This window comes from Podarcis bocagei (genome assembly GCF_964188305.1).
Source record: "Podarcis bocagei genome assembly, chromosome: 15".
NCBI classification, from domain to species: domain Eukaryota; kingdom Metazoa; phylum Chordata; class Lepidosauria; order Squamata; family Lacertidae; genus Podarcis; species Podarcis bocagei.
The window spans coordinates 10,535,664-10,561,702 of record NC_138141.1 but is presented as its reverse complement, the minus strand read 5'-3'; the positions used below and the strand labels follow the sequence as shown (position 1 = coordinate 10,561,702).

The following is a 26,039-nucleotide window of genomic DNA, read 5'->3' as shown; positions in this document are numbered from 1 at the left end:
CAACGGATCTGCCCATTCCATTGACACTAATCTTAAAAGTGAAGAACATTTTATTCATTACAATATTGAAACATACAGGCTGGTTTTAATTTGATACACAATTGCTATTGAAAACATTCCAAGAGAGTCGGAAAAGACAGCAGCATATTTGAACGGATGATGGCCAAGACAGTGATATTCACCATTTCACCCTCATTAAGAAAATCTGTTTTAAGAATTCACATCCTCTTTGCAAAGCTTGCACACAGGAAAAAGGAGGAAAATATATTCAGTGTTACTTTGTTCAATGTACATACAAAAAGGAATTATAAAAAAGTTATTTCCTAAGAGCCCAAAGAGCATTTCAGAAAAGGCATCTATCTCATTTTAACGAAGCAGCGATCACACTTAAAACAACAACAAAATTTTTTAAATTGCATTTCCAGTACCTAACAGGTTGGAAAGAATTTAATTGTTTTATCAGGAGAAATCTACACCTTAATTCTTTATTCACATTAATATTTGCTGCTCTTTATTGAATAGTGGTTTTAAGTTTTCTTTAGAGAACTTTTCTCTATATATAAAAAGAATCAAAAGACTTAGTTATTCTAATCAATCTTTTTACATCAGAGTCATATAAAAGAAGTCATATAATACACTTTGGCTTTGCTGGAATTTAGTTTTTGCTAGCTAAAAAAAGCTTGTGTAAGAAAATATCCCCCACCCTTTCAGCAGGACCAAAAATAAAAAAAAATCAGGAACTGCATCCCACAAGTCTAATATAAACATTTTCCCACTTAATTTTTACATTCTTTTACATGCATAATACTATCTGCAAAGTGTGATAGTATGAAAGCCAGGGGGGAAATTGTGTCTTTTTCTATTCCAGCATCTGACACAATACTAGACAGGAATTTTACTGCAAGGATGATGTGAAAAGAGCTACATACACACTTTAGTGTCTACCTATTCCACTTTAGCGCTTTTGAAACCATCCTTTAGTAACTTCCTGATGAAACTGACATGTAGCATCAGGTAGATTCTAGCATATTCACATCATAGACAAATAGCCACTCAAATTCAGCAATAAAGTAACCAATCCAAAAGCAAGACTGGAGCAGATATTTAAGCTTAACTCATTCTGGATTTTGGATGCTCACTTAGTACTCTGATGCAAAAGGAAAATAGATAGGTTTGACATTATCAGCTCAGGTGTGTGCCACAAAAACAATTCCTAGCTTCAGCTCGGAGGCTAGATGATGCATTTTGCCTGGCTGGTGGATCATGCTGGGATGCAGGGAGAAAAAAGAGAAGGCAGCAAAGCAAATCATTAGACAGAAATAGGTTTATTTATTAGCAAAGGTCCCCCTTTCTTCTCTCTCGTACCTTCTACCAAATTTCATTGTGAAAGTTTGTCTTCTGCCATCCATGTTTAATATTTAAAAAACACGGATGAATCACAGATACATTAACAACACACACACACCCTATATCAAGGTTGCTTCACGTATTAAGAAGTTAATCAGTACCTCCTGATGCTCAGGTTAAGTGTGAGAAAGAAACGTGCTTTGAGGGAAAGGGAATCAAGACATACATTGCAAGTTCCTATGACAATCAGACTCAACTTCCTGTTTCTCATGTTACAAGAGGCATGGACGGACAAATATCAAGTTATTTATTAAGGTGTCCAGTAGTTGGTAAAATCACCTTATGGACATTAAAAGATGCTACAATTTTCAAATCACTGCTGTAATTTTCAGTGATTCCAACAGAACAGCCCTCCTGCCCCAAGCAAGCAGCATGAACTCAAGATAATGTAGTTTTCAATCCCCAATGCTGTGCCTTAGTATGTAGTCCTCTAATGGACATGTGGGGCTTGCTAAACAGAACACCACAATCTTTCAAGAATTTGCTTAAGAAATACTTGCATATCACATAGGTCAGCTTCTCCCTTAGCGCCTGCAATGCTTGGCACAAACCCACTAAAGTTCAAAACAGGGCTGGGTAACGATGGCCAAAGTTTCACAGATGTGGTCAATGTTTGCCTGGAATGTACCACTTGAGACTGCAGGTGAGGGATCACATGCTTGCTCCTCCATTAAAATTTAAACCTGCACTTAGAAGAATAGCATGTCAAGGAAAAGAATGTCAACTTCACATCCCCCTAGACATGCTAGGTGGGCACGGAAGGATTTGTTTTACCACAGGACAGAGTACAGTACAGCTTTTTCTGTTTTCAAAGTTAGGTGTTGAATATACATCACCATCAGAAAGGTTTGTAATGTTACACTAAAAGAGGTTCCCAAAGACTGTACCTTTCATCTTGTGTGGACCACACACACACACCTTGGGAGCATCAATAATCTGGATCTCCTTTCACTCCAAGAGGAACTGGGGGGGGGGGGAAGAGCTCTATTTTGCACGTGGAAGATGCATACAAGAAAGCAGTGGGGTGGGGGAAGCAAAGGAGACCTGTGGTTTGTAATGTGGTAACCATCAGAAAGAAATCTAAGGCACATCTGGCTAAGTGTCTGGGACTCTCTAAGCCCATTTGGGGACTGCAGACTCACAACTTATTGTTCCCATTTTACAAAAATGCAGTTTCGGGAAGCTGTCCTACTTGCATATTGAAAGGACAAGTTAAGAAAGCAAAAGGAAGAAGTAGCCTGTGGTTGCTGTTCACTTCTAAAGTCATCTTGCAAGAGCACAGCACACCACAGTATAGTCTATCAGACTGTCCAAACCACCCTTTTAGACAGACCTATGGCAAGCATCCCATTAAGCCAGGAATTGTGACAACCAGGCTAATTTTAAAAAGTGCATTCACATCAGCCCTGCTCCCAGAAATCTGTAACACCTCATTCAAAAATTATTCCAGGGCATTTGTAGAATTAGAACTAGAGAGATAGCAAGAAGCAAAGCAGAAAGCTTTTGTGGTTGTCCCTTGCTATGCATAACAAAACAAGTTTTGAAGCAGAAGCTGGATAATTGTGATGTCCCGCCCAGCTATGGGGCAGATATAGAGGAGAACTTAGCAAGACGATGCCTTAGCAAGATGATGTAGCTGTTGCTCTGTGCTAACCTGGTATGGAAGAATGGGACTATGGTTGGAAGCAAAAATAGAGGAGCGATAAGTACTTTGGAGACCGGAGCTTAGTGTTTCTTTGCATCTCAGCCCCATTTATGAAAGAGGCCATGCCATGTTTTAAACACAGAGCAGCAAGCTATAAGACACAATGAGTATTTTGAAAGCCAGGAACCTGTCGACAGGGGTGCCACTGGACAAACCTCATAACAAAACAACAACTCCAAAATCCGCTTATCTGCCATGTCAAAGAGAAGTTTCACACACTGCAAGAATGAAGGCCTTGACTACACAGCCAATTTTGCGTGTAACTAATCAAGGTTATGTAACAGGCTTCCAGGTCTTCTTACTCTGACTATACCCATTGGCATTGTATTGAGGGCTGATAATAAGGAGCTGTGTCCAACTAACACCTACTCAAGAGAACACCCATTAAAATCGCCTAAGTTAGCTATCTCTGTTATGGTAATTTCAGTGGGCCCACTATGAGTAGAAAATGCACTGGAAAGAATCGAAGGTCTACAAGGTGCAATATGCTTAATATGATCTCTGGAAAATAGACGTCACCGAGTATCCCAACACAACAACGGGATACTAGATGTTGACCTCTGGCCACACTGTCTGGGGCTGATGGTAACTGGGAATTCAACAGTTCTGGAGGGTCAGAGTTTCCCCATTACAGATCTCATACTGAACACACTTATAGCACAGTCTAATGTAAGATAGCACAGTTATCAGGGAAACAAAGCAAAGCACACCTCTAAATTAAAGCCTGCCAGCTGCTTTGGAACAACCATTTCTAGAACAAACACTAACGGATGTATTTTAGAGGAAGTGGTCTGACATTTACTCTCTAACCAAGGGCATCATCTGAAGAAGAGTTTACTGCTAATGGAAGAACTTGGATGCAACTACGTAAGCTGAAGGCAGCTCACAGGGCTGTCCCCAGGACAAAAATCCACAACTGCATTGATGCCAATTCAAAAATAATTCCCCCAAAGCATCACTCAAAGGATCACTTCAAAAAGCAACCCTGCAAGAGTTAAAAATGAGGTCAGAATGAGTACAAAGTAATGCTATTCACCGCTGGAAACCTTTGCTATGAGCAAGCATGGGGTGGAAATCCACCAAATGCCTTCCTCTAGGAAGACACTGAAATATTTGTACTAGCACAGTTGCACCCATGAAGCTGAGGGAAACAGAGAATCTGGCTTCTGGTTTACAATCTAGAACACAGGTGTGCAACTAGAGATTTGCCAAGCTGAAACACAAGCCATGTACGATGGCCTGCTAGGGTCTTAGTAAATTAGTTGGAACTTGGTGTGTGTGTAAAACATTTAGCAGGCGATGATTACATGGCTGGTGAGCTTGGCTTGATGGATGACCAGTTTTGCATGCATGGTCTAGAAACAGGGATGCAAGCCAGGGTCAATTTGCGAATGCAGGGTGTCCATCTGGCTGACCAATGCTCTCTCGTGCAGAAGTAACATTCCTGGAAAAGGTAACTTATTCCCCTGTGACAGCTGCACTTAGACAGACCATTACTGTGAGGGCAAAGCCTGCATTCCACCCAACACTGGTCCTGTGATTGTCCCTATCAGCACATCAGGAGAGGATGGTGGACTGGGGGGTTCAGATGTACCATATGGATGCATCCTGAAATAAGCACCATTTGGACACCCCTTTAGTGTGCTGATATTTAATGCTCCACAACACAAGCCAAAATCTAGAATCTGTAGTGTCTCTGTGTGTTTTAATTCAAAACATAGCACCTTTATTTGAGGGCGGAATGGGGTCAACATATATGCTACAGGTAAAATCCAACGGTTGGACAGCATGCTCATGAATCCTAAGAATCCAGGAAGGACATGTAGTTGGTATCTAGCTGGTGTGCATATTATCAAATTTGGGCTACATCAAGCACTCAAAGACCAGTAAGAAAGGAGAGAAAGAGAGAGAGACAGAAAGAAACTCTTTCCGATTGCTGAATTTGCTGGGTAAGATGCTTATCACCCACCTGTTGGGCTTGACTTGTAACATGTGCACAACTGCCAGAGGAAAGAACAGTTTCTAGCAAGAAAAGGCTCCCCTTCTTTAATTGCAATGAAACTGATTGGCTGCAGAGTCCATCAGGAAAATGCTGCAGCCTCTTAGTGTTGCTTTCTCCATCCACACGAGCACAAACATGACAGTGATTCTGACTGCTGAGAAATAAGTCAGGAAGCTGTCCCTTTATGTGCTTCCAACAAACCAGCCTGCCTCCCCCCCCCCCCACACCTTTTTTTTTTAAAAAAGCACAGCTTTGCCTGGCTCTTCTCCGACATCCCAGAAGAGAGAAAGAAATCACACTGAGGAGAGGCGCTAGGCGTCAGTTCCATTCATTCAAAGATCAGGTTGTCCCGTTGGCCAGACTCAAGATTCACAAACCCTCCCCTGCTCCTAGCCAGTTTTCATCTCTCTGCTCCTCTGTGGGTCCTTCTGAAGACTTTGTGGGAGTCCCGGCGTGGTCCATGAACATGTTTGGAATATCTTTGCCAAAGTAGATCTTGCTGTTGGTGGCAATTGCTTTGTACTTCATGAGCTGCAAGTATTCTGGAGTCAGTTTTAGCTGCAAGAAGAGAAAGTGCATGAAGAACCCAGGGTTAGAGAGATCCTTTAAAATTCAAGAGCATCAAAAGAGCCCTGCTGGATCAGGCCAATAGCCCATCTAAAAAAATGAGAGGCACAAATACAAGATGGGTGACACCTGGCTTGAGAGCAGTACATGTGAAAAGGATCTAGGAGTCTTGGTTGACCACAAACTTGACATGAGCCAACAGTGTGACGCGGCAGCTAAAAAAGCCAATGCAATTCTGAGCTGCATCAATAGGAGTATAGCATCTAGATCAAGGGAAGTAATAGTGCCACTGTATTCTGCTCTGGTCAGACCTCACCTGGAGTTCTGTGTTCAGTTCTGGGCAGTTCAAGAAGGACACTGACAAACTGGAACGTGTCCAGAGGAGGGCAACCAAAATGGTCAAAGGCCTGGAAACGATGCCTTATGAGGAACAGCTAAGGGAGCTGGGCATGTTTAGCCTGGAAAAGAGGAGGTTAAGGGGTGATATGATAGCCATGTTCAAATATATAAAAGGCTGTCACATAGAGGAGGGAGAAAGGTTGTTTTCTGCTGCTCCAGAGAAGCGGACACGGAGCAATGGATCCAAACTACAAGAAAGAAGATTCCACCTAAACATTAGGAAGAACTTCCTGACAGTAAGAGCTGTTCGACAGTGGGATTTGCTGCCAAGGAGTGTGGTGGAGTCTCCTCCTTTGGAGGTCTTTAAGCAGAGGCTTGACAGCCATATGTCAGGAGTGCTCTGATGGTGTTTCCTGCTTGGCAGGGGGTTGGACTCGATGGCCCTTGTGGTCTCTTCCAACTCTATGATTCTATGATCTAGTCCAGCATCCTGTTCTCACAAACCAGATGCCCCAGTGGGACAAGCGCCAAAAACACTCTCCCCCTCCCGCAGTTTCCAACAACTGATATTCAGAAGCATACTGCCTCCGACAGTGGAGGTGAACTTGGGAGACCCAGGCTCTGCCTATGGATCAAATTATCTCCAAGGTGGCTGACGACAGATTGGAAACAATGCAAAAATGATACAAAAAATGAACTGTGTGTGCCTCGATGGTGGGCCGCTAAGTGAGATGCAGGGAGGGCATGACATTTTAGAGCAGCGATGAGGAAGCTATGGCCTCCAGGAAGCTGCTAGATTTCAGCCAGCATGGTCAATGGTCAGGGATGATGGTCAAACAGCATCTGGAGGTCCTCAGGTTCCCCATCTCTGTGTTAAAGCACTTCAGCCTTTACTTAGCTCAGTTGCAATCTGAGTAAGAACTAGGCCCAAGAGACCACAAACCCATGTCAAATCATAATCACATAGCCTTTGCATCTACAGAAGCAGTAGCCAATATGGGGATGTCTTTGGGATGTTATTAGAGTAAGCTCCCAACATCCCTGATCACTGGCAGCTGTAGTCCAAAGCACCATGACAGCACCATGTTTGTTTCCCTGCAGGAGTATGAGCCATTGGGAACCTGCAACCCCAAGCTGAGGATGCCAGCTGTGTGGAAGAACAGCTAACCTTGTTGGCTTCTGCCATCTTCAAAGCAGTATAACATTCAGCATCTGCCCTTGCCTTCTCTCTAGCAAGGAATGCAGCATCTGCAGAAAGAGGAAGGGGAGATTTAGAAGTATAGGGAAGCTGTACAAGTCCCTGGAAAGCCCCTTACTTACCCATTTCCACCTACAAAAGACAGCACAAGTTTTCACGGTTGTAATCAATGCTTTACCAAAGTCCAAACCCCTGCAGCCCCAGCACAATTTTGGATTGAACCAGAGCAGAAATGGGGAAATGACTGGGATCCTAGGATATTAGAAGGGAACATGAAAGGAAGGAAGCAGAGCACAGAATTTCACTTGCGCCCATTCAGATTGGTATTGCTGGTGAGTCAGACTGCTTTAATACAGGGGATGAGGAAGCTGGTGCCCTCCAGGGGGTGTTGGGCTACAACTCCCACCAGCCCCAGCCAGCATGGCCAAAGGTCAGGAGCAATGGAAGTTAAAGAGCCCAACAACACCTGGAAGGCCACAGGTTCCCCATCCCTTATTAGTACCGACTGATGAAAATTAACACTTCTCTCTGTAAAACATGAAGGCTAGGATTTGTCTGGTAGAAACAGGCAAGAAGAACTGGCACACAAGAGAGTTCAGAGAATTCCATGCAGGCAAGTGAGAGGAACAGAGAAGGAGGGATGGAGAGCTCCAATATAGAGATGTAACTGACTGCTACAGAAGAGGCAGTTATCTTCTGCCAGACCACAATAGGCTAGTATTTTTTGGGGGGTGGGCAGGCTAGCAATTTTTGTGGGCTTATTTACAAGTGGCGGTGTTGTTGTTTCAACAATTTATATACCACTTAATTGCTGTGGTTTTTAAGTGGTGCACAAGCAACTCAATACTATGAAAACAAAAATGACACAACTGAGATACTTTAGATCAGCCTCCTCTAACTTGGTGCATTCAAGATCATTCAGCCCCACTCAGTGCAGTTAAATGAAAAATGCACAAGCTATGAGTAACCACCCCTGTTTCCCAGAGTGTTGAGTGGCATTATACCAGCTCTGCCCTTTCCAATCTATGGCGCCCTCCATTTCCCTCCCGCTCCCTCCTTTGTGATTTTCAGGAAGAAACAAACCAAAGAAGTTTCAATCTGCTGCATGAAATTCTAGAGACCCAGCCACAAACTCCGGCAGTTGATCAACGAGGTGTAAAACCTTGTTCGGAAAACTCTTAAGTGCAGAAAGCCCACGATTTTAGAAGCAACTCTTGCAAAACTGCTTTTTAAAAAACAAAAAAGATAAAAAGTGTGTGTGTGGGGGGGGGGAAGCCTGTCACTTTTCCCCTGGAGTCTGTGATCGTGTTGTTTCAAAACACATCAATCCATTAGCTGGTCATTTCTGCTCACATACCAAGAGGGCAGCTGCAACCAACTCCAACAGCTGAGAGTGCCTGAGATTCAAAGAGCACACAGCAATCAACTTGTCAGAGCAGCTGGAACGGCTTGGGACAAAGCCAAACATTCTCTGCCGAGGGTTCGGCTGGGCCTCCCGACTCCTAGGGGGCTGCATCGAGGGCCTGGCACCTGGCAACATGCCTTGATGAGAAAGAAAACCACCAGCGCTCTGCTGGGGACTGCCTAATGAGAGACTGCTGATCTGTAAACCACTAATTGGCTCCTCAGCGAGATGCTGCAAAGCTTGACAGGGCCTTTAATGAACCTAACAGGATTGAGGGACATGCTGCTCAGAGGCAGCCGGCACAGCCTTTCCCAGGTCCAGGAATCTGCCCGACAATAGGAATGACAGAGAGGAGGGGAAATCCTTCCACATCACATGCCTGCAGTTGTAATCAACTGGCAGCAGCTCTTTGGCTGAGGGCATGGGCTGTAGCTCAGTGGCAAACGGTCCCAGGTTGAATCCCTGGCTTTGGGCTGGGAAAGTCCCCTGTCTGAAACTCTGGGGAGCGCCGTCTGTGAAAATACAAGGCCAGAACAGACTGTTGGTCTGACTCAGCACAGGGCAGCTTCATGCGCTCCAAGAACCGAACTGTGGCATGCATAGCACATGCCCTGCTACAGTGCATCAAAGGTATCCAGGGCTGACATGTTGAACTGTGGAAGGAGAGTTGCAAATTCTACAGAAACACAAACAAACACAAATACCAGGGGAGCTGAAACGTTTGGCAGATTTCTTCTGGCTTACAGAATCCTGGCTGAGGAAACTAAACAACCTCATGTGCAAAGAAACACATGGCTGGAAACAGGGAAGTGTGGAGGTATGCAATCAGTGGAGGCAGAACGGGGATTAAAAGCAATTCACTCGATGGTGCTGCTCCAAAGATGTTTCTCAACCACAAGGACTATTTCAGGTGTGGGGAACTTTGGGCCCTCCAGATGTTGCTGAGCTGCAACTCTCATCCTCCCTGGCCTTTGGCCATGCTGGGGCTGATGGGAGCTGCTGTTCAGAAACATCCGGGGGGGGGGGGGGATGTTCCCCACATATGTGGACTACTTGAATCAGCTGCAACCTGGCGACATAAAACACTGAACGACTTTGGACCCAGGTACATAATGGACTGCCATCTTCAGAACTGGACTATTCAGCTCTATAGACCTGCCAGGGATGCCCCACTTGTTGTTCCAGCTTCTGCTCAGCGGCTGGCAACATGAGAGAGGGCACTTTCAGTTGTGGCTACTCGATTATGGAGTTCCCTCCCAAAGGGCATTTGGCTGTCCTCTATAAATAGGATCAAGGTAAGATGCTTTCTATTTGCCCAGGCCTTTGGAATGTGCCTTTTTATGGTTTTGCTACTGTCACGTCTACTATTGATGTTTATATTTTGTTTTACCATCTGGCTTGGATGTGAGGTTTTAACAAATGGTTACTGCTGTTCACAGCTTTGTATGCAATATTGCATTGTCAACTGCTCTATGCTCTATTGGGAGGAAGGGCAGGATAAGAGAATGGCAAAATAAATAACCCACATACTTCTAGTCCCTGCCTGTCTTTTGTCAAGTATAGTGGTACCTCGGGTTAAGTACTTAATTCATTCCGGAGGTCTGTTCTTAACCTGAAACTTTTCTTAACCTGAAGCACTATTTCTGGGTTAGCGGAGTGTGTAACCTGAAGCGTATGTAACCCGAGGTACCACTGTATCCTGTGGTCCATCTTCCCCCAACCTGGTGCCCTCTAGAGGTTTCAAACTGCAATGCCCACCAGTCCTAGCCAACATAGTCAATGCAGGTATGACTGGAGCTGATGTTAAAAAATGTGGAGGGCACTAGGTTGGGGAAGGCTGATGTTTTTAGATGCAAAGTGGCCAGCTTCATCTTTATTGGACCTTAAAATATTCATCTGCGAGAAAGGAGGGATCCACCAGGCCCATACCTAAGCCTATTTGTGCTCTGACATCCTTGGTCAGATGGAAAATCTTTTCCATAGCTGCTTACCTTCAATCTCAGAGATTCGCTTCTCAGTTTCTTTTTCCATCACCTTCTGCCCGTATGTTATTTCAGCCACCTGGGCTATTTTTTCTGCCTCTGTATTAGGAAAGATAGACCAATGATTATGGGAACCAACTCCGATGGTCAACGTAGCTAATTTGTTCCTGGAACAGCAAGACACCTGGCAAGCTCAACTCATCTACTTCAAAACACTGACTTGCCCCTCCTGCCATCCCTGCAGAAAGAACAAGGTAGCAAAAACCTTCTCTTCTCTTTTGGAATATGCTTCCCTCTTTGATTAAGACTAGCTCGTGGTGCATTACCACTTGTCCATGAACAACTGTGATTATCTCACCAATAGGACAGTTTTCTCAATCCAAACTCTCTCGCTTTTTGCCTTGATAAGATGTGTGCAGGCCTGGTCTAGGAAGCAATCAAGAATCTCCTTGTGCACAAATTAGATGCTGCGCACACAATTTATTTAGCAAAGCCTTTTGTCATCACCTCATCTCCCACCAACCTCTTGATGAATCGGCTATGCCTGCCTCATATCCCCCTAGGGATGAAGACTCTTCCTATGTGCTATGCAACTCCATGTGCTGTTCTCTAAATAAATATCCACAAACCAATAAGAGCCTTCTTGCGTTCCGTCTCAGCTTCCTTCTCCACCACCTTCTGCTTCTGAGCTGCAATCAACAGCTTTGTCTTCTCGCTCTCCCTAGAGGGACCAAGACGGGTGAATAAGTAAAACACTTGCAGAAACAGCAGATGCTCCTGGAAGCAGGATACACCTGATTAGAACAGGAGTGGGGAACCTCAGGCCTGGGGGTCAAACACCACCCCAAGCCTCCCTGTCTGGCCATGCTTTGCAACCTCTTTGTCTGTTTTTCCCCAGCTGGATTGTGTCCTTGAACTCTGATAATGCCTTTTGCTAGCCTGGATGGATGTTAGAGAGGTGTACATGAGCATGTGCAGAAATTAGCCTACTATACTGAGACATGCATTGTTCTGCCCACTTCTGCCTATGGCCCTGCCTGCCCACCTGTCATGGACCAGTTGGATGCAGAGGAATGGTGGGAGGGAAGAAGGCTCAGAGCGTGGGGAGCGCTGGTGAGACAACGGTGAGTGGTCCAGAGAGAGAAGACTCTGTAGCTGAAGAATGCCCAGACAATAAGCATGCAATACTGAACCATCTTGGCTATGACAGGTGAACAACTGCTTATCCACAAGGGCAGCCACACAATGTGCAAAAAGTTAACAGAGTGTGTCCTGCAGGAGAAGACCGGAAACCTTTCCAGTGCAGCATCCCGCCTCCCACATGGGTGAAAAATATGCTCCTGGGAAGCTCACAAGCAGGACATGAATGTGCTAGCCATCTTCTGTTGATCTTACTGGGCACAGAAATAGCATATAGTCATCATGACTTGTACTTACTTATCCTACAGAAATTGGTCCAATCCTCTTTTAAAACTATGTGAGTTGGTGGCCACCATCACACCAGGTTACAACGAACTGCATAGGTTACCAAGGTGCAGTGCCTAGGTTTGCATTGGGCCATAGTTTGTTTAACTAAAACATGGTTTGTTTGAGTATGAGAACCTAGCCCAGGGGACTAGCTACACACCGTCTCAACTGTACTGAAAGGGAAGGAGAGAATACCTGCTACTTACATGAGTTCGTAATTCCTCCGAATTGTCTCTGGGATGTTTGGCTTTGTGACTCGGACTGCCTGGAGAAATAAAAAGGGAGGATGATGAGGGAAGGAGGCTGCTGAGCAGCATGTGCTCAACTCAGTCCATAGCGACCTTATCATATATCCATCTGGAGCAGGAGATGCTGCCTAATCAAGGAAAGACTCTCCATGATAAGACTCAATACAATCCACAGTGGGAGGAGGCAGTCTCCACTCTCATTCTGTTAGCTGCAACTGATGCAGTCTAAAGTAGGAGAGTCTAGCAATGAGTCCCCAGCATGGATCCCCCAAAATTGGGGTGGCCCTTCTATTTGGGTGGGTGTTGTATGGCACCAAATTCTTTGCACAGACTTCTAAAAGATTCAAATTATCTGCTGCCCGTCCAGGCTCTGCTAACAAAAAGCCAGCACAAAAAGAAAAATTAATTCCGCTCTTCTGCTTGCTTGATGTTAAGATCTATCCAGGAGCACCAGCAAGTTTGATGAGCAAAGTGGGGCAATGTTAGGTCTAGCTTGCAGCTCTTCAATCCCCTGTCTGGTACTGGACCAGAACTCCACCCCCACCCCTAATATTCTTGGTTACCTGTATGATGAGTCCTGGTGCCATGGATGTCAGGTCTTGCTGGAGAGCCAGTTTCAGGTTTTCATCAATCTGATCTGGTAAGATAATGAACCAAATAATTAGACAATTTTAAAGGATAATTGAGTGTGGTGTGTGAATTAGTCATGTTGGACAGAGTACCACATGCCTCTGAAGTGGAGCAGCTTTTTATTCATGGAATTATAGAATTGTAGAGTTGGAAGGGATAACTAGGGTCATCTAGTCCAATCCCCTGCAATGCAGGAATCTTTTGCCCAACGTGGAGCTGCAACACATGACCCTGAGAATAAGAATCTCATGCTCTACAGACTGAGCTAACTCCATTCACTTGGACACGCACTGCCTAGAACGCATTTTTAAAAAAACAACCCTTAAAAAGATGCTAACAAGTGGGTCACATCAGTGGTACCACCTCCATTTTAGTGATCAAGGCACTCACCAAATAATTCAATGTAAACTTCCTGGAGAGTGTGGACACTGCAGAACTGGTTGAGCTCATGGTGGATCTTGTTGAAGATGAGAGCTTTGTCATAATCTGCAGTGAAGTTCTTCACTATGTCATATACTGGTGAGAAGAGAAAAGGGTGCTGTTAGCTCAGATCAGCCCTCACGCTTAACAACAGTAGCAGGTTGCAACATCAGGAGGCAGCACCCTGTAGTCTCTGTTTAACACTGGGGGTGGGCACTATTGACTGTGAGTAGACCTGGAGGCATTTCAGGCCAGGCAATGGAGACTGCAGGTCTGATGACTCCCAATATGACCCAAGAAGAGCCAATCTCACTCCAGTTCTTCCTACAAAGCTTATGGGTCTGCTGCACTTTATCAGGGCTCAAATACACTATGCCTCACCAGGATTGGTGAGAAGAAAAACATACTCTGGCCCTCTGGGAAGGCCCTGACTCCCTGGACAAGAGGGAAGCCAGCTAGGCCTCATCCATTGGACAAATATGGAGCAGCTCAAGGGACAAGGACACTCTTCTCTTTGGGGAAGGGCTCAGTAGTAAAACATTACATGCATAAGGCGCCATCTTCAGTCAGCAGCATCTCCAGGTAGTGGTGGGAATTGTCTTGCCTGAAACCCTGGAGGACCACTGCCTGCCAGTGTAGACAATACTGTGCTAAATGGACCAAAGTGCTGGACCCAGCATAAGGCAGCTACTTATGTTCCTTGCTGTCTGCTGCGTTGGTATTGCAGAACTGAAGGGAAGGAGGCTCTGGCCCCATCTATCTGTCAGAGGAGTAAGAGTTGCTGCTGTGTGGTGCATGCCTGCAATATGTGTGCAAGAGAGTATGTTCAAAAGTTGTTTTTTTGTTTGTGGTTATCATTACCTGTTTGATGCAAGCCGCCTTGAAACTCATTTGATTGAAAAGTGGGGCGTAAATCTTCAAAGTAAATAAAACTATATTACTACTGGAACGGGTGTGAACATTCTGTGTGGCAAATCCAGCCCCCAAACTCTTGCACACTCCTCCATGCCACAGCCCGGAAAAGGAAGCACAAGTAAGCAGAGCTAAATAAACTCACCGGCACTTTGGATTAGGAAGTTCACAACCTCAATTCGGTCAAAATAGATCATCACTCCTCCACTGCAGAAAGAAAGTGCGAAGAGAGGTGAGTGTTTTGACAACACACCCTGGGGATGAAGACAGAATGTATCGAAGACTAGAATGTACCCAGTGCCCAACCAACAAACTGTAAAAAAAAAGGAGCAAAATCGAAACAGGGAGGACTTCTTATCTAATTCTAGCACGTATGCAGGACCTATGGCAGCGTTTCTCAAACTTGGGACCCCAACTGTTGTTGGACTGCAGCTCCCATCATCCCTGACCACTGGTCCTGCTAGCTAGGGATGCTGGGAGTTGTAGTCGAACAACAGCTGGGGACCCCAGTTTGAGAAACGCTGATCTATGGGATAAAGAATTGTATAGATGTGGGAAGCTGTCCTGTGAGACCAGGCTCCATCTCTGCTGGCTTCCACTGCCCAGAGACATTGTTACTACTCATGGCAGCTCTATGCAACCTCTTGCTTCAGAGGAAGCATGCCTCTAAATACCAGCTGGTGGAGAGCAAAAACAGAGCGAGTCATTGCTTTCATGCACAGCTTGTGGATTTCCCACCGGCATTTGGTTCATCACTGTAGCAGGAAACAGGATTCTGAACTAGATGGGAAAACTGGCTTGATCTGGAGAACGTCAAAAGAGCCCATCTAATTCTTTTCTTGCCATGACCAATCAGATGTCTATGGGAAGCCCAGAAGCAGGGCTTAAGTATGCACTTTTGATACTCAAGTTTTGATACCCAGCAAGTGGTATTCAGTGGATTTAGAACATGGGTCACCATGACTAGTAGCCGTTGATAGCATCCGCCTCCCCAAATTTGTCTCATCCTCTTTTAAATCCGTCCAAGTTGGCGACCAACCTTGAGGGTGCAAATTCCATAGGTTAACTACACGCTGTGTGAAATTGTGGTTAAAGGTTTATTGCTTATTTTAAAGTGAATTGTTAGCTATTTGAGGGGTCAAGTCCTTTTGTGGCAACGCAGAGCATGAACAAAGAATACAAAAAATAGAACTGCATGAGTGATTGCTCTTTAAGCACACACCCAGCATTTCCCCCCCAAGACGTCATCCCTGATCTGGCTGTGTTGGTTGGGGCGGGAGGGTACCATGTTGTCTGGCCCCGGTGTAATGAGTTGCCCATGCTTTAGGTCACTTGAGTTCCTCCCAACAGACTATGACAACAAAGAGATAATTGCGTAGATCTATGGTTAATTTTATAGCCAAACTATTTGTTTGAGCCATCTGAGTATTCAGCTTTGAGACTAAAAAAATATTCTCAGTAATGGGTTACTTCAGTTTTCAGAACAGAATTCACTGACTTTCATTTGTTTTCACAAGCACGGCTTCTGCTTTGCAGGCTGTTCCAACTAGTTCAGGCCACCACCCAAGCAGCATTCACCCCAAATGCTATAGAGGGAAAGTTTTGACGTACGTGAAGGAGAAAATGCCATCTAGTGGCAGGTACAGAGAGCTTCACAGCTTCTTCTGAGAAGTAAAACTCAATAAGGACATCCCATTCAGAAGGAAAAAAACTAATTTGCATGGAAAACATGGCGCCATCAGGCGCTTAATTGCCTAGAGAGGTCATACAATCACATTTCTTGAAGGATTTTCTGTAATGCATTGCACAAGCATCCTTAAAAGAGGTTTTAAGTGCAGGCAAACCAACATGGGTTGAATCCTGCTAAGTCACTGCGTGAGCGGAAACAACTTCCACAACTGCTTCCTGCAAATCTGGTCTAGGGGTTTCCCAAACTTCTGGAGCAGTTTTGGGGAAGTTCCATTTTTCTCAGAGAAGTCCTTCCGCTCCCAAGAACTTAGTTGAATACAACCCTATACTTCAGAAATTGCACTGTACATACAGAAATTGCACTGTACATACAGAGAATTTGCTATCTGCTGTGGGATACCAAAAATCTGAGCTTCCTTTTGAAAAACCAAAGCAAATCCCCATAACCTATGTTTCTAGCCCTTATGAATGCAAACAGAAGGTTAAAGGCATCTGGGGAAGAAAGGGGTGAGTAGGCTGTCCAAACAGGAGCCTGCAATGACAATTTAAGCAAACAAGGCCAATTAATGAATGTGCATCTATTTACCCAAACCACATGATTCGGCTTTTCTCAACATGGAAAGCTCGACTTCTGATGTGCGATATCTTGTTTTAGAGGTTTGGACTGTCCGTTTCTACTTTTTGATTCTAAATGCTCAGCTAAGCCTGCTTTAAGAACACACTTCGCCCAGCCTACATAGAGGTGTCATATACATTTCAGGATACAGCATACTAAGGCAAAATGGGGCAAAGTGCTTCCATTTACTGTCTCAGCAGAGCCGCTTTTCAGTGCCACTGCACAGAGGCACCACAGAAGTCAAAGAAGGTCCAAAGCGGCATATATGGGAAGCAGCCTCAACCTGTGAGCTTGAGAAGGACATAAAGGCACCAAATTCAATTCTGGGGCTACAACTCACCTTGTGCCACATGGAACATTTTTTACTTCATCTGTTTGCAATGTTGTCTAGAGAGAGGGAGAAAGAAAGCAAAAGGATTTGTAATGAACTGCATCGCTTACAATGGCGTACGACCACATTCCCACCGGGGCAACATTCAGGAGAAATAAAGTAAAAAAAAGGAAAAAGGTAAAGGACCCCTGGATGGTTAAGTCCAGTCAAAGGCGACTATGGGGTTGTGGTCTCATCTTGCTTTCAGGCCGAGGGAGCCGGTGTTTGTCCACAGCCAGCCTTCTGGGTCATGTGGCCAGCATGACTAAACCGCTTCTGGCGCAACAGAATATCATGACAGAAACCAGAGCGGTACCTATTTATCTACTTGGGCTGGTGTGATTTCGAACTGCTAGGTTGGCAGAAGCTGGGACAGAGCAATGGGAGCTCCCTCTATCATGGGGATTAGAACCACCAATCTTTTGACTGGCAAGCCCAAGAGGCTGAGTGGTTTAGACCCCAGCGCCACCTGTGTCCCTTCATTCAGGAAATATATGCCAGTGATGACCAGAGTAACAAGGTTGATTTTACACAGCAGGCTACATTCCAATAACAATTTATGACTTTTCCAGGCTCAGAATTTGAACTTGCCATTAGGAAAAAAGACTAATACAGCACCCCAGACTACTTGGGTGCAACTAATAAGAACTCTATGTGCCACATTCCTGTAAGGAGATCATAAAAATGAAAAGTACCTGTACTGATTTATAGGAGGTTATAAAAGGGAGCATTAGGTGGAAGCCAGGGCCACTGGTGGATGTCAGCAGGGCTCCTCCCCTGTTCAAAACAAAGAGAGAAATGTGTGCATTTATATCAGGCAGTGCTGTGATCCTTGGTGCAGAATAATGGGAGTTTTAGAACAGGCTTAGCAGGGGTCTTAGTTTGGCCTGGTAGTTTCCCCTAAAACATGTTCTCTTTCTGCACATGTGATGTCAGGTGTGTGGCAGGTGAAAATGCATCTGAGAAAAAAAAAAAATTGGCTGGCAAGTGGAGATTGCTGATCAGTGCCGACTGCAAGTGCCTTTGAGGCTGCCCATTCACAGGTGAAGCTGGGATTTGTTTCAGAGGGGAAATGTCCATTTGCAGGCATGGTTTGAATCCAAATGGACAAAGCAGGACTCACTGTCACCGCCAATGAGCACCAAGAACAGTCAGTGGGAACATATCTTAAACATCTTCACAGGGTTCATTTCCAAGAATGATTCAAAGCGCTGGTGAGTCCTTTGAAAGCCCTAGGTGGAGCACCTAACTCCACATTGGCCTGCCTTTACAGCGAGATTGCCACTTCAGGTCCCTCTGGATGCTCCTGGCTAGAGGTGAGTTGTGGCACCCTGCATAAGGAAGACTCTTCTTAAGAGGTTTTCCTGGCACTGACTATGCCACAAGCTTTATTCTCTTACTGTTAATATCATCTACTCTTTTAATTATTATGCTTGTTGTACATTTCCTTGTTCTGTTTAACTGATGTGAGCTGCCCTGAGAATATTTATGCTGAAAGGCAGCATACAAGTTTTTTTAAAAATAATTAATGATGCTGCAAGACAGCCTCCTCCATTGGAGTGAATTGGAGAATCGGTTGACTGTCACATCCTAGAGTCTTGGCAACTTGAGTTCAAAATGAACTTTACCGTACAACATACACATTCTCAAAATCTGAGGATTCACAGGATTGTATGCTCATACTTGTGAGCAGACACACTGAAATTAATGGGCATGACTCACTTAGGCCGATTAATTTCAATGCGTATACACCGAGTAGAACTTATTTTGGTACACTCAGTACATCCAGATATAGAGATTTTATTGCTGGGGGGGGGGAGTTGGTGCTTACTCACAAAAAGGGGAAGTATAGTATTTTATCAGTACAGACAAAAACTGGCAGAAGCAGACATAGAATAAACAGAGACAGATCTGCAGTTCTATGGCACACTTTGCTCTTAAGAGAAATATGCAGGCTTGAACACTGCCACTGCCACCTCTCCTGCACACGGTTCCTCTTTCAAAATCATTTCTTGCTCAAGAGACATTTTTTGTGTTTGCCTCTCTTCCTGAATGTGAGATTCACTGGGCTGCTGTACATATGGGGCTACTTTAGTTTATAATTCTTTAACTTACCGTACTAGGCTGAATGTGTATTACCGTTGGTTCTTGGTTTTTTAATCATTTCTATTTTATTATGCTTCTTTTTATTTGATAATGTGCATTTGTATGTGTTGGAAGCTACCTTGGGAGGGCTTGACACTTCCTGGCAAGAAGCCTGCATATATTCTAAAGGGAATAAAAATTAATAACCTATAGTCTGTAATGATTAAATTGGCAGGGTATGGTCAGTGCTTACCTAAGAGAAACCATTGTTTGAAGTGGGTTTCCAGTTCTGTTTTGCAGGGCAAGAACTAGGAACAAGGAATAAAGGCAGTTGCCTTGTGCAAGTTATACCACATCAGACCATTGCCCATCTAGCTTAATATTGTCTACACTGACTGGCAGTGACTCTTCCTAGGAGCCATTTGATTCATTCAACATGGCAATAGTGCTAAACAGGAAACAAATTGAAGCTGCATGGAAGAGGGAACTATTTTGAGTGTTTAAGGGCTTCCCCCACTTTCTGATCCTAGAAACCATAATCTGGAGAGCGGTATAAACTGACATACACACATCTGCAGAAAGTGGAGCTCCCTCTAAGCGCCTGCACGTACCTGTAATAAACACCAATGTGCCCTTCTTCGATCTTGTGTATTGCAGAAAAAAGAGCAGCTGCCACCAGGCTGGCAGCTAGAGCTGCTATGGCACCCAGCTGAGTCATCCCTGAGAGTATAATCTAGACAAGAAGGAGAACGGCAGGGAAGGAAAGAAAAGAAAAGAACAATGAGTCCTGCAATACTTTAGAGCTCTGTGTGGAAACTAGGCCCATTATTCTGAACCTTTGGGGACAGGATGTCCTGCCTTAGAGCGTTATATATTAAGCAGTTAAGAATGCCCTTTGCTTGATCAGATCAAGGTCCACTTTGTCCTATCCTCCTTCCCTGCTCAAATTCCGTATCGCAAGCTCCCAAACAGAGCACAAAGGAACAGGCTAATATCTCCTGTTTGTCCCGAAGCTCTCAATTCGTTTCTATGCCCTGGAACACTGAGATTCTGTTTCATCCACCACAGCTGATGGTCCTTTGTTGTCCTATCCTCCAGGACTGTCTTGCTTGCCTAATTTGTCTTTTGATTCCCTGCTTCAAATTCCATCTCCTGAGAATCTCGGATGTGTTTTTTTGTGTGTGTGTTTTTTTTAAGACAAGTGTCTACTTCTCACAATGTGTGGGCAGAACCTAATGAAACTGCACAAGCTGGAAACAGGACTTCCAATAACCAGGAGCTAAGGTTTCTGAGCAGCCTTCTCCAAACTTCGGTTCTCCGATGTTGCTGAACTACAACCCCTGCCCCCTCCCTGCACAAACACACACCCAAACACACACACCCCTGATTGTTGGCCGTGCTGGCTGGAGATGATGGGCATTGTACTCAACAACATCTCAAGACTCATGGTTGGGGGAAGCTGATCTGGATCATAAGCCTTGTCCCTCCTCCCAAACAGCTAGCAAAAATGATGCACAACCGTCACTTGCAGATCAACTTTGCCAAGTCTGTTTAGATAAGATTATTGGGAGGGACACTTCAGAGGAAAGGCTGTAATCCTAGGGTGTTTTTCAAGCACTCCCTTCGGAGCTTCCAACATACTAGAAGCTACATATCCAAAGGAATCAAGAAATAAGGGCTATCGAAAGAGATGTGCCATAGTCCATTTTGTGCAACTTCAACTAAAACACACTAAATCAATATAGTAAGAGCTGCAATACTGAACAAAACAAAAACTAAAAGTGGTTCCCTCAATAACCTTCTTTTTAAGGTTAATTTTAAAGGCTAGTGACAACATGCCATTGAACTTCTCTCGTGTAGAAGGGAATGCTTCTACAGTGATGTATATTGCAGTACACATGTGCATAAACTTAAGGAGAAGTATGATATTTCCTTGGAATTATGGTCTTGTCTATGTGCATTTATATAGAAATATAACTGATTGGCCAGAACCTGTGAAATTAATAATCTAATATTTCTTTAATCAGGTGAGTAACCCTAACTAACTAAAAGCCATTAATTAAAAAATGTTGGGTAACAAGCTCCAGATTCACCTTTTCTCTCTGTTTTCTCTTCCTCTCCAGCACAGCAGCTTACATCTATCTTCCCCAGATGACAGATGCCCAGTTTGCAAGTTGAAAATTGTGCATATAGAAAATAGGAGCACAGAAAGCTGCCTTATACTGAGCCAGACCACTGGTCCTTCTAGTTCAGTAAAGTATTGTCTACTCAGACTGGCAGAAACTTATTTAGATTTCAGACAGGACTCGCTCCCTGCCCTACCTTAAGATGCAAGGGACTGAACCTGGGACCTTCTACAACACAAAGCAGATACTCTGTGACTCTTCCCCTTGGAGATTCTGCCTGTAACAACGCTAGATCCACACACAAAAATTGGCTGCAGCTATGTCTTCTGCTACCCCCCTTCCACTCTTCTCACATCACTGGCTTCACTCCCTTTCGCCTCTGATCTGCTGTGGAGGCAAGGAATACTACTGTTCTCAAACAAGTTACAGTGCTCTACGTCTACCCTTTAAAAGCAAACCCTACTGAGTTCATTGTGGTTTACTCCTAGGTAAGTGGGGCTAGGATTGCAGCCCTGAGGCAAGATCTCTGGGTCATATCCTGGACGACCCTACGTCTTCATGATGCCATCAGAGAAAAGCTCTTTCTGCTCGCCCCTCATGAGGTGGGTGGCCCCATTGGAATGAGCAGGAAATGTACAAGAGCATTGTATCCATGCACCATTCATCTTACACAGGACTTCCCAATGGATTGTGCCCAAATTTCTCACATCCATCAGATGGACACTGCTTGTCTTGAGGTACAGGATGGACGCTATTTCAGAAATCAGCATGCTACCAGCAGTAGGCAGCCACAATGCATAAATGCCTACATTACAGGTGGGGAACCTCAGGACTAGGGACCAAAAGTGGTCCTCCAAACCTCTCAATCTGCCCCATGGGACTCTCCCCAGACCACACCCCTCCCCATACCAGGTGTTTTTGGCTGGCCGGAATATGTCCTTGAACTCTGATAATGCTGGGGGCGTGTGTGCTTGTGATTGTTATTACCATTATTAGTACACAGAGGAAGAGAAGTGTGCATAAAAGCTGGCCTACTGAGCAAAAGTAGTACTTGAATGTTTTTGCTTCTGGTCCCACCCACCACTGGCATGTGGCTCTCGTAAAGTTGTCCAGAAGGGTATGTGGGCCTTGGGATTCACCTTTGGTCTACAGAGAAGCAACCCGATTACTTCTATGAATCAGCCAAGCCAAACACTGTTAGCAAGGCGATACATTCATCTAAGATTTTGGGCATCACATGGCAGGACATAGTCTCAAACAAAGGTGTGCTCTCCAAAGCCCACATCCCCAGCATTCTATCTCAGCAACATGGCTTGGTCATGTACACAGAATGAAAGATAGCAGGATCCCCAAGGGATCTGGCCTCAGGCCTGTTGGCAGACCAACTCTGCATTATAAAGGTGTCAGCAAACCTGACATAAAGACTAGGAACATTAACCCTGCTGTGTGGGAATTCCTTGCAGTGCCTGGAGGCAGACTGTCAGGTCCTGTATCCACAGCAATGACCAGAGGAGAAATGACCGCTGTGAGGAGCACAGAGCCCCAATGGTTTGACATTACCCCCAATGGCGCACTCTTCCACTGTCTCCTGAGACGGATGGAGGCCAACAACATATGTGAGCAAGGCAAAGCATTCTGCTGTGAGAAGCCCACAGACACTTTAGGAAATTCCTTAAATAACTTTATTTCCTGTTCTCTTCTCATTAAGATAAGAATTAAGATGAACAGAAAACAGGAACACAGGCTATGCAACTCTGCTGTTTGTTAAAGGAGGACACAAGAGTTACATGATTTCTTCCCAGGATGTGTCTGTGTGCAACAGTGAGAATGACTTCTTTTCTAGAAAGCCAAGAGGTGAGAACTCACATGACTTCAAAACACCCCAGACCACCCAGCATGTTAGATATCCAAGAGCCACAATGGTGATTTCTAGATGCAGCTACAAGACAGTACCAGGGATTTGGTGCTTGTGAAAGCTCTTCACTGGAGAGGTGTCAATTCACAAAACAAGAAATGGTTTTGACTAGGAAGTGGAGTGGATAGGAAAGGATACGCAGTCTGCAAAGCAGAGAAAGGACCTTCCAGAGCAGGGTGGTCCAACATGTGGCCCTCAGCAAAATTTGGCACCCTACCCCCCAGCCCTTGGGCTGCCTTTCCAAAAGCACTGGGCTAGTTAGTGCTTTCCCAGCTTTAGGAAAGAGGAGGGAGGGCTCTAGGACACTGCCAGAGCTTCACGCCTCCTTCCCAAAGCCTGCTGTTGCTTAGCTGACTTGAGAGATGGGTGTCCTTGTCAAATGTTGGTCTCACTCCCCTGCCATACAGGACAAGACCTGCAGGTTCCATGTCCAAGTACTCTTGTGACTCACTTGGTATGGAAAGTTGAACCCCACTTTGCTTTACGGTTCTAACCCAATCTGCTGAATTTTCAAGGTGGTGGCCCCAGGAGGGCAGCTCTACCTTGGGGTGAAGTATGATATAAGGAATGTCCACATGACATTAATCCACAAATCAAAAGACAAGAGAAGCAGCTACAACACATTACAGTGCTTCATATATCAATAATGTTATTTGCCCTTTCACATAGCCCACAATTCCCTGCATCTCCCACCAAAGCAGGAGAAAAACAGCTGAAAAGTATTTGAGATCTCAAAATAGTCAAGGGGTGAGGTAACTCCCCTGTGAGGAAAGGTTGCAACGTTTGGGACTTTTTGGTTTAGAGAAAAGGCGAGTGGGAGGCGACGTGTTATAAGTTTATAAAATTATTCATGGCATAGAGAAAGCGGATAGAGAAAGGTTCCTTCCCCTTTCTCACAACCCATGAACTCATGAACACCCAAAGAAGCTGAATTTTGGAAGACTGGCTATATTCTACCTCCACCGTCAAGAGACAGTATGCTTCTGAATACCAGTTCCTGGGAATCACAGGTGTGCAGAGTGCTGTTGTGCTCAGGTTCTGCTTGCAGGCTTTCCACAGGCATCTTGCTGGCCACTGTGAGAACAGGGTGCTGGACTAGCTAGAGCCTGCTGGATCAGGCCAGTGGCCTTCTTAGCCAAGTCCAGAGCTCTAAACGCTGTGGGCAGCCCAGCTTTAAGCATACCTGTTTACCTACAAACCCCACTGAACACCTGGGACTTATTTACAAGTAAATATGCACAAAACAGAGCTGTAGGGGTTGGGCAGATTCTCTCCAATGGCTACAGCATTCAATGGGACATTAATTACTGGAGCTTGACCAAGTCCTCTCCTTTAAGCCTTTTCAGGAAATGGCTGGTGCCAGACACACAAGACTGCCAGCGTGGTTTAGCAAACTTGAGCACTGGAGAAGGACTGAGGAGGCTAGGCTCCAAATACTGCTCAGACACAAAGTTCACTGGTTGACCCTGGGCCACCTGACACCAAAACACAGCCCTAGGCTACCTCACAAGCTTGTTATGAGAAGGGAAGAGCTCACCTAGAACCTTCTTTTGTGTGTTGAAATACTTTCTTTTTTTAAAATCTCCCAGTCTTTTAAAAAGTTTTGAGTTCTGGGAATATAAATATACATACTGTATTTTTAAAAACCTGCTATTTTAATCTATTGAGTTTCACTCTGGTCTGCCCCGCCCCCCTTGCCTGGCTTTCTTTGGATTTCATTGCACTGTAAAGGTAAAGATACCCCTGACCATTAGGTCCAGTCGCGGACGACTCTGGGGTTGCGGCGCTCATCTCGCTTTATTGGCCTAGAGGGCCGGCGTTTGTCCGCAGACAGCTTCCAGGTCATGTGGCCAGCACGACTAAGCCGCTTCTGGCGAACCAGAGCAGCACACGGAAACGCCGTTTACCTTCCCGCCGGAGCAGTACCTATTTATCTACTTGCACTTTCGAACTGCTAGGTTGGCAGGAGCAGCAACAGGAGCTCACCCAGTTGTGGGGATTCGATCGGCGAGCCCTAGGCTCTGTGGTTTAGACCACAGCGCCACCCACATCTGTACCAACCAGTTAGCGAGGCAGGACAGAGATGGGGCCCTCCTAAAAAAATAAAATAAAAGGTCAACAAGTTTCGGGATGTAAAAAGCGGCTCCCCACGTGTCAGCTGGGTAGGAAGGGAGGGACAAAAAATTCCTTATGATTGTTACTGTTATTTAAAGAAAGCAGAGTGCAAGGGCGTAGCAGGCTTTATGTTGGGTGGGGGGCAGAACCGAGTTAAGTGTTTTTTATTAATTCTTGACTTGGGGAAGCGGCCGCTGCCCCCCCTGCATCCCCCCATAGCTACAGCCAATGGCAAGGTGGCCCTTAAAAGAACAGGGGAGGGGAAGGCCGGGGAAGGACCGTGGGGATCCTTTAGAGCAGGGAGGCCTGGCTGGAGCGAGCAGAAGCAAGACGGACCCTGTAACCGGGCGAGAGGGGTGGGAGCCCGGCTGGGAGGAGGAGGAGGAGGAGGAGAAGGCCCTGCCTAGTCGAGGGGCCGGGGAGGAGGAAGAAGGCGGCCAGGGGCCAAGGAGGGCCGGCCTGGGAAGCGGCCCACCCCCCGCACCCCGCGCCTCAGCCGCTCGCACTCACCGCCGCCGCCGCCGCCACCTGCTCCTCCTGCACCAGCTGCTGCCGCGACTTCCGCGTCGTCGCTCCCGTGACGCCATCAGCCCCCGACGCTTCGACGCTTCCGCCCCTCCCCGCCTTTCCCTCCCTGCAGTTCCTGCGCTGGCTCCGGCAGAGGGCGCGAGAGAGCCGGTGCCGGGTTTCGTTTCGCTTTCGAAGAGAGTCACTTCGGGCTCCGCAGCTGGCTAAGGCTGATGGGAGTTGTAGTCCGAGGCGCCAGGTGGAGAAGGCTGGTTCAGAGAGGCAGTGGGGGTTAGTGGTTAGATTTCAGAGCAGAGCCAGGGAGAAGAAGAAG

The 26,039-nt window shown here is 45.5% G+C and overlaps 1 protein-coding gene across 1 annotated transcript; it reads right to left on the bottom strand.

The window, feature by feature from the left end:
- Positions 1-32: 32 nt before the first annotated feature.
- Positions 33-25,784, bottom strand: ERLIN2 (ER lipid raft associated 2). The gene is made up of 12 exons (XM_081171362.1): positions 25,712-25,784; positions 19,654-19,775; positions 17,653-17,734; positions 16,928-16,974; positions 14,428-14,489; positions 13,341-13,466; positions 12,884-12,957; positions 12,279-12,337; positions 11,235-11,326; positions 10,615-10,704; positions 7,189-7,268; positions 33-5,672 (listed from the first exon to the last, which is right to left on the bottom strand). Exons 2-12 carry the CDS (start codon positions 19,758-19,760, stop codon positions 5,484-5,486), a joined length of 1,008 nt encoding a protein of 335 aa, XP_081027488.1. The 5' UTR covers positions 19,761-19,775; positions 25,712-25,784; the 3' UTR covers positions 33-5,483.
- Positions 25,785-26,039: the final 255 nt, after the last annotated feature.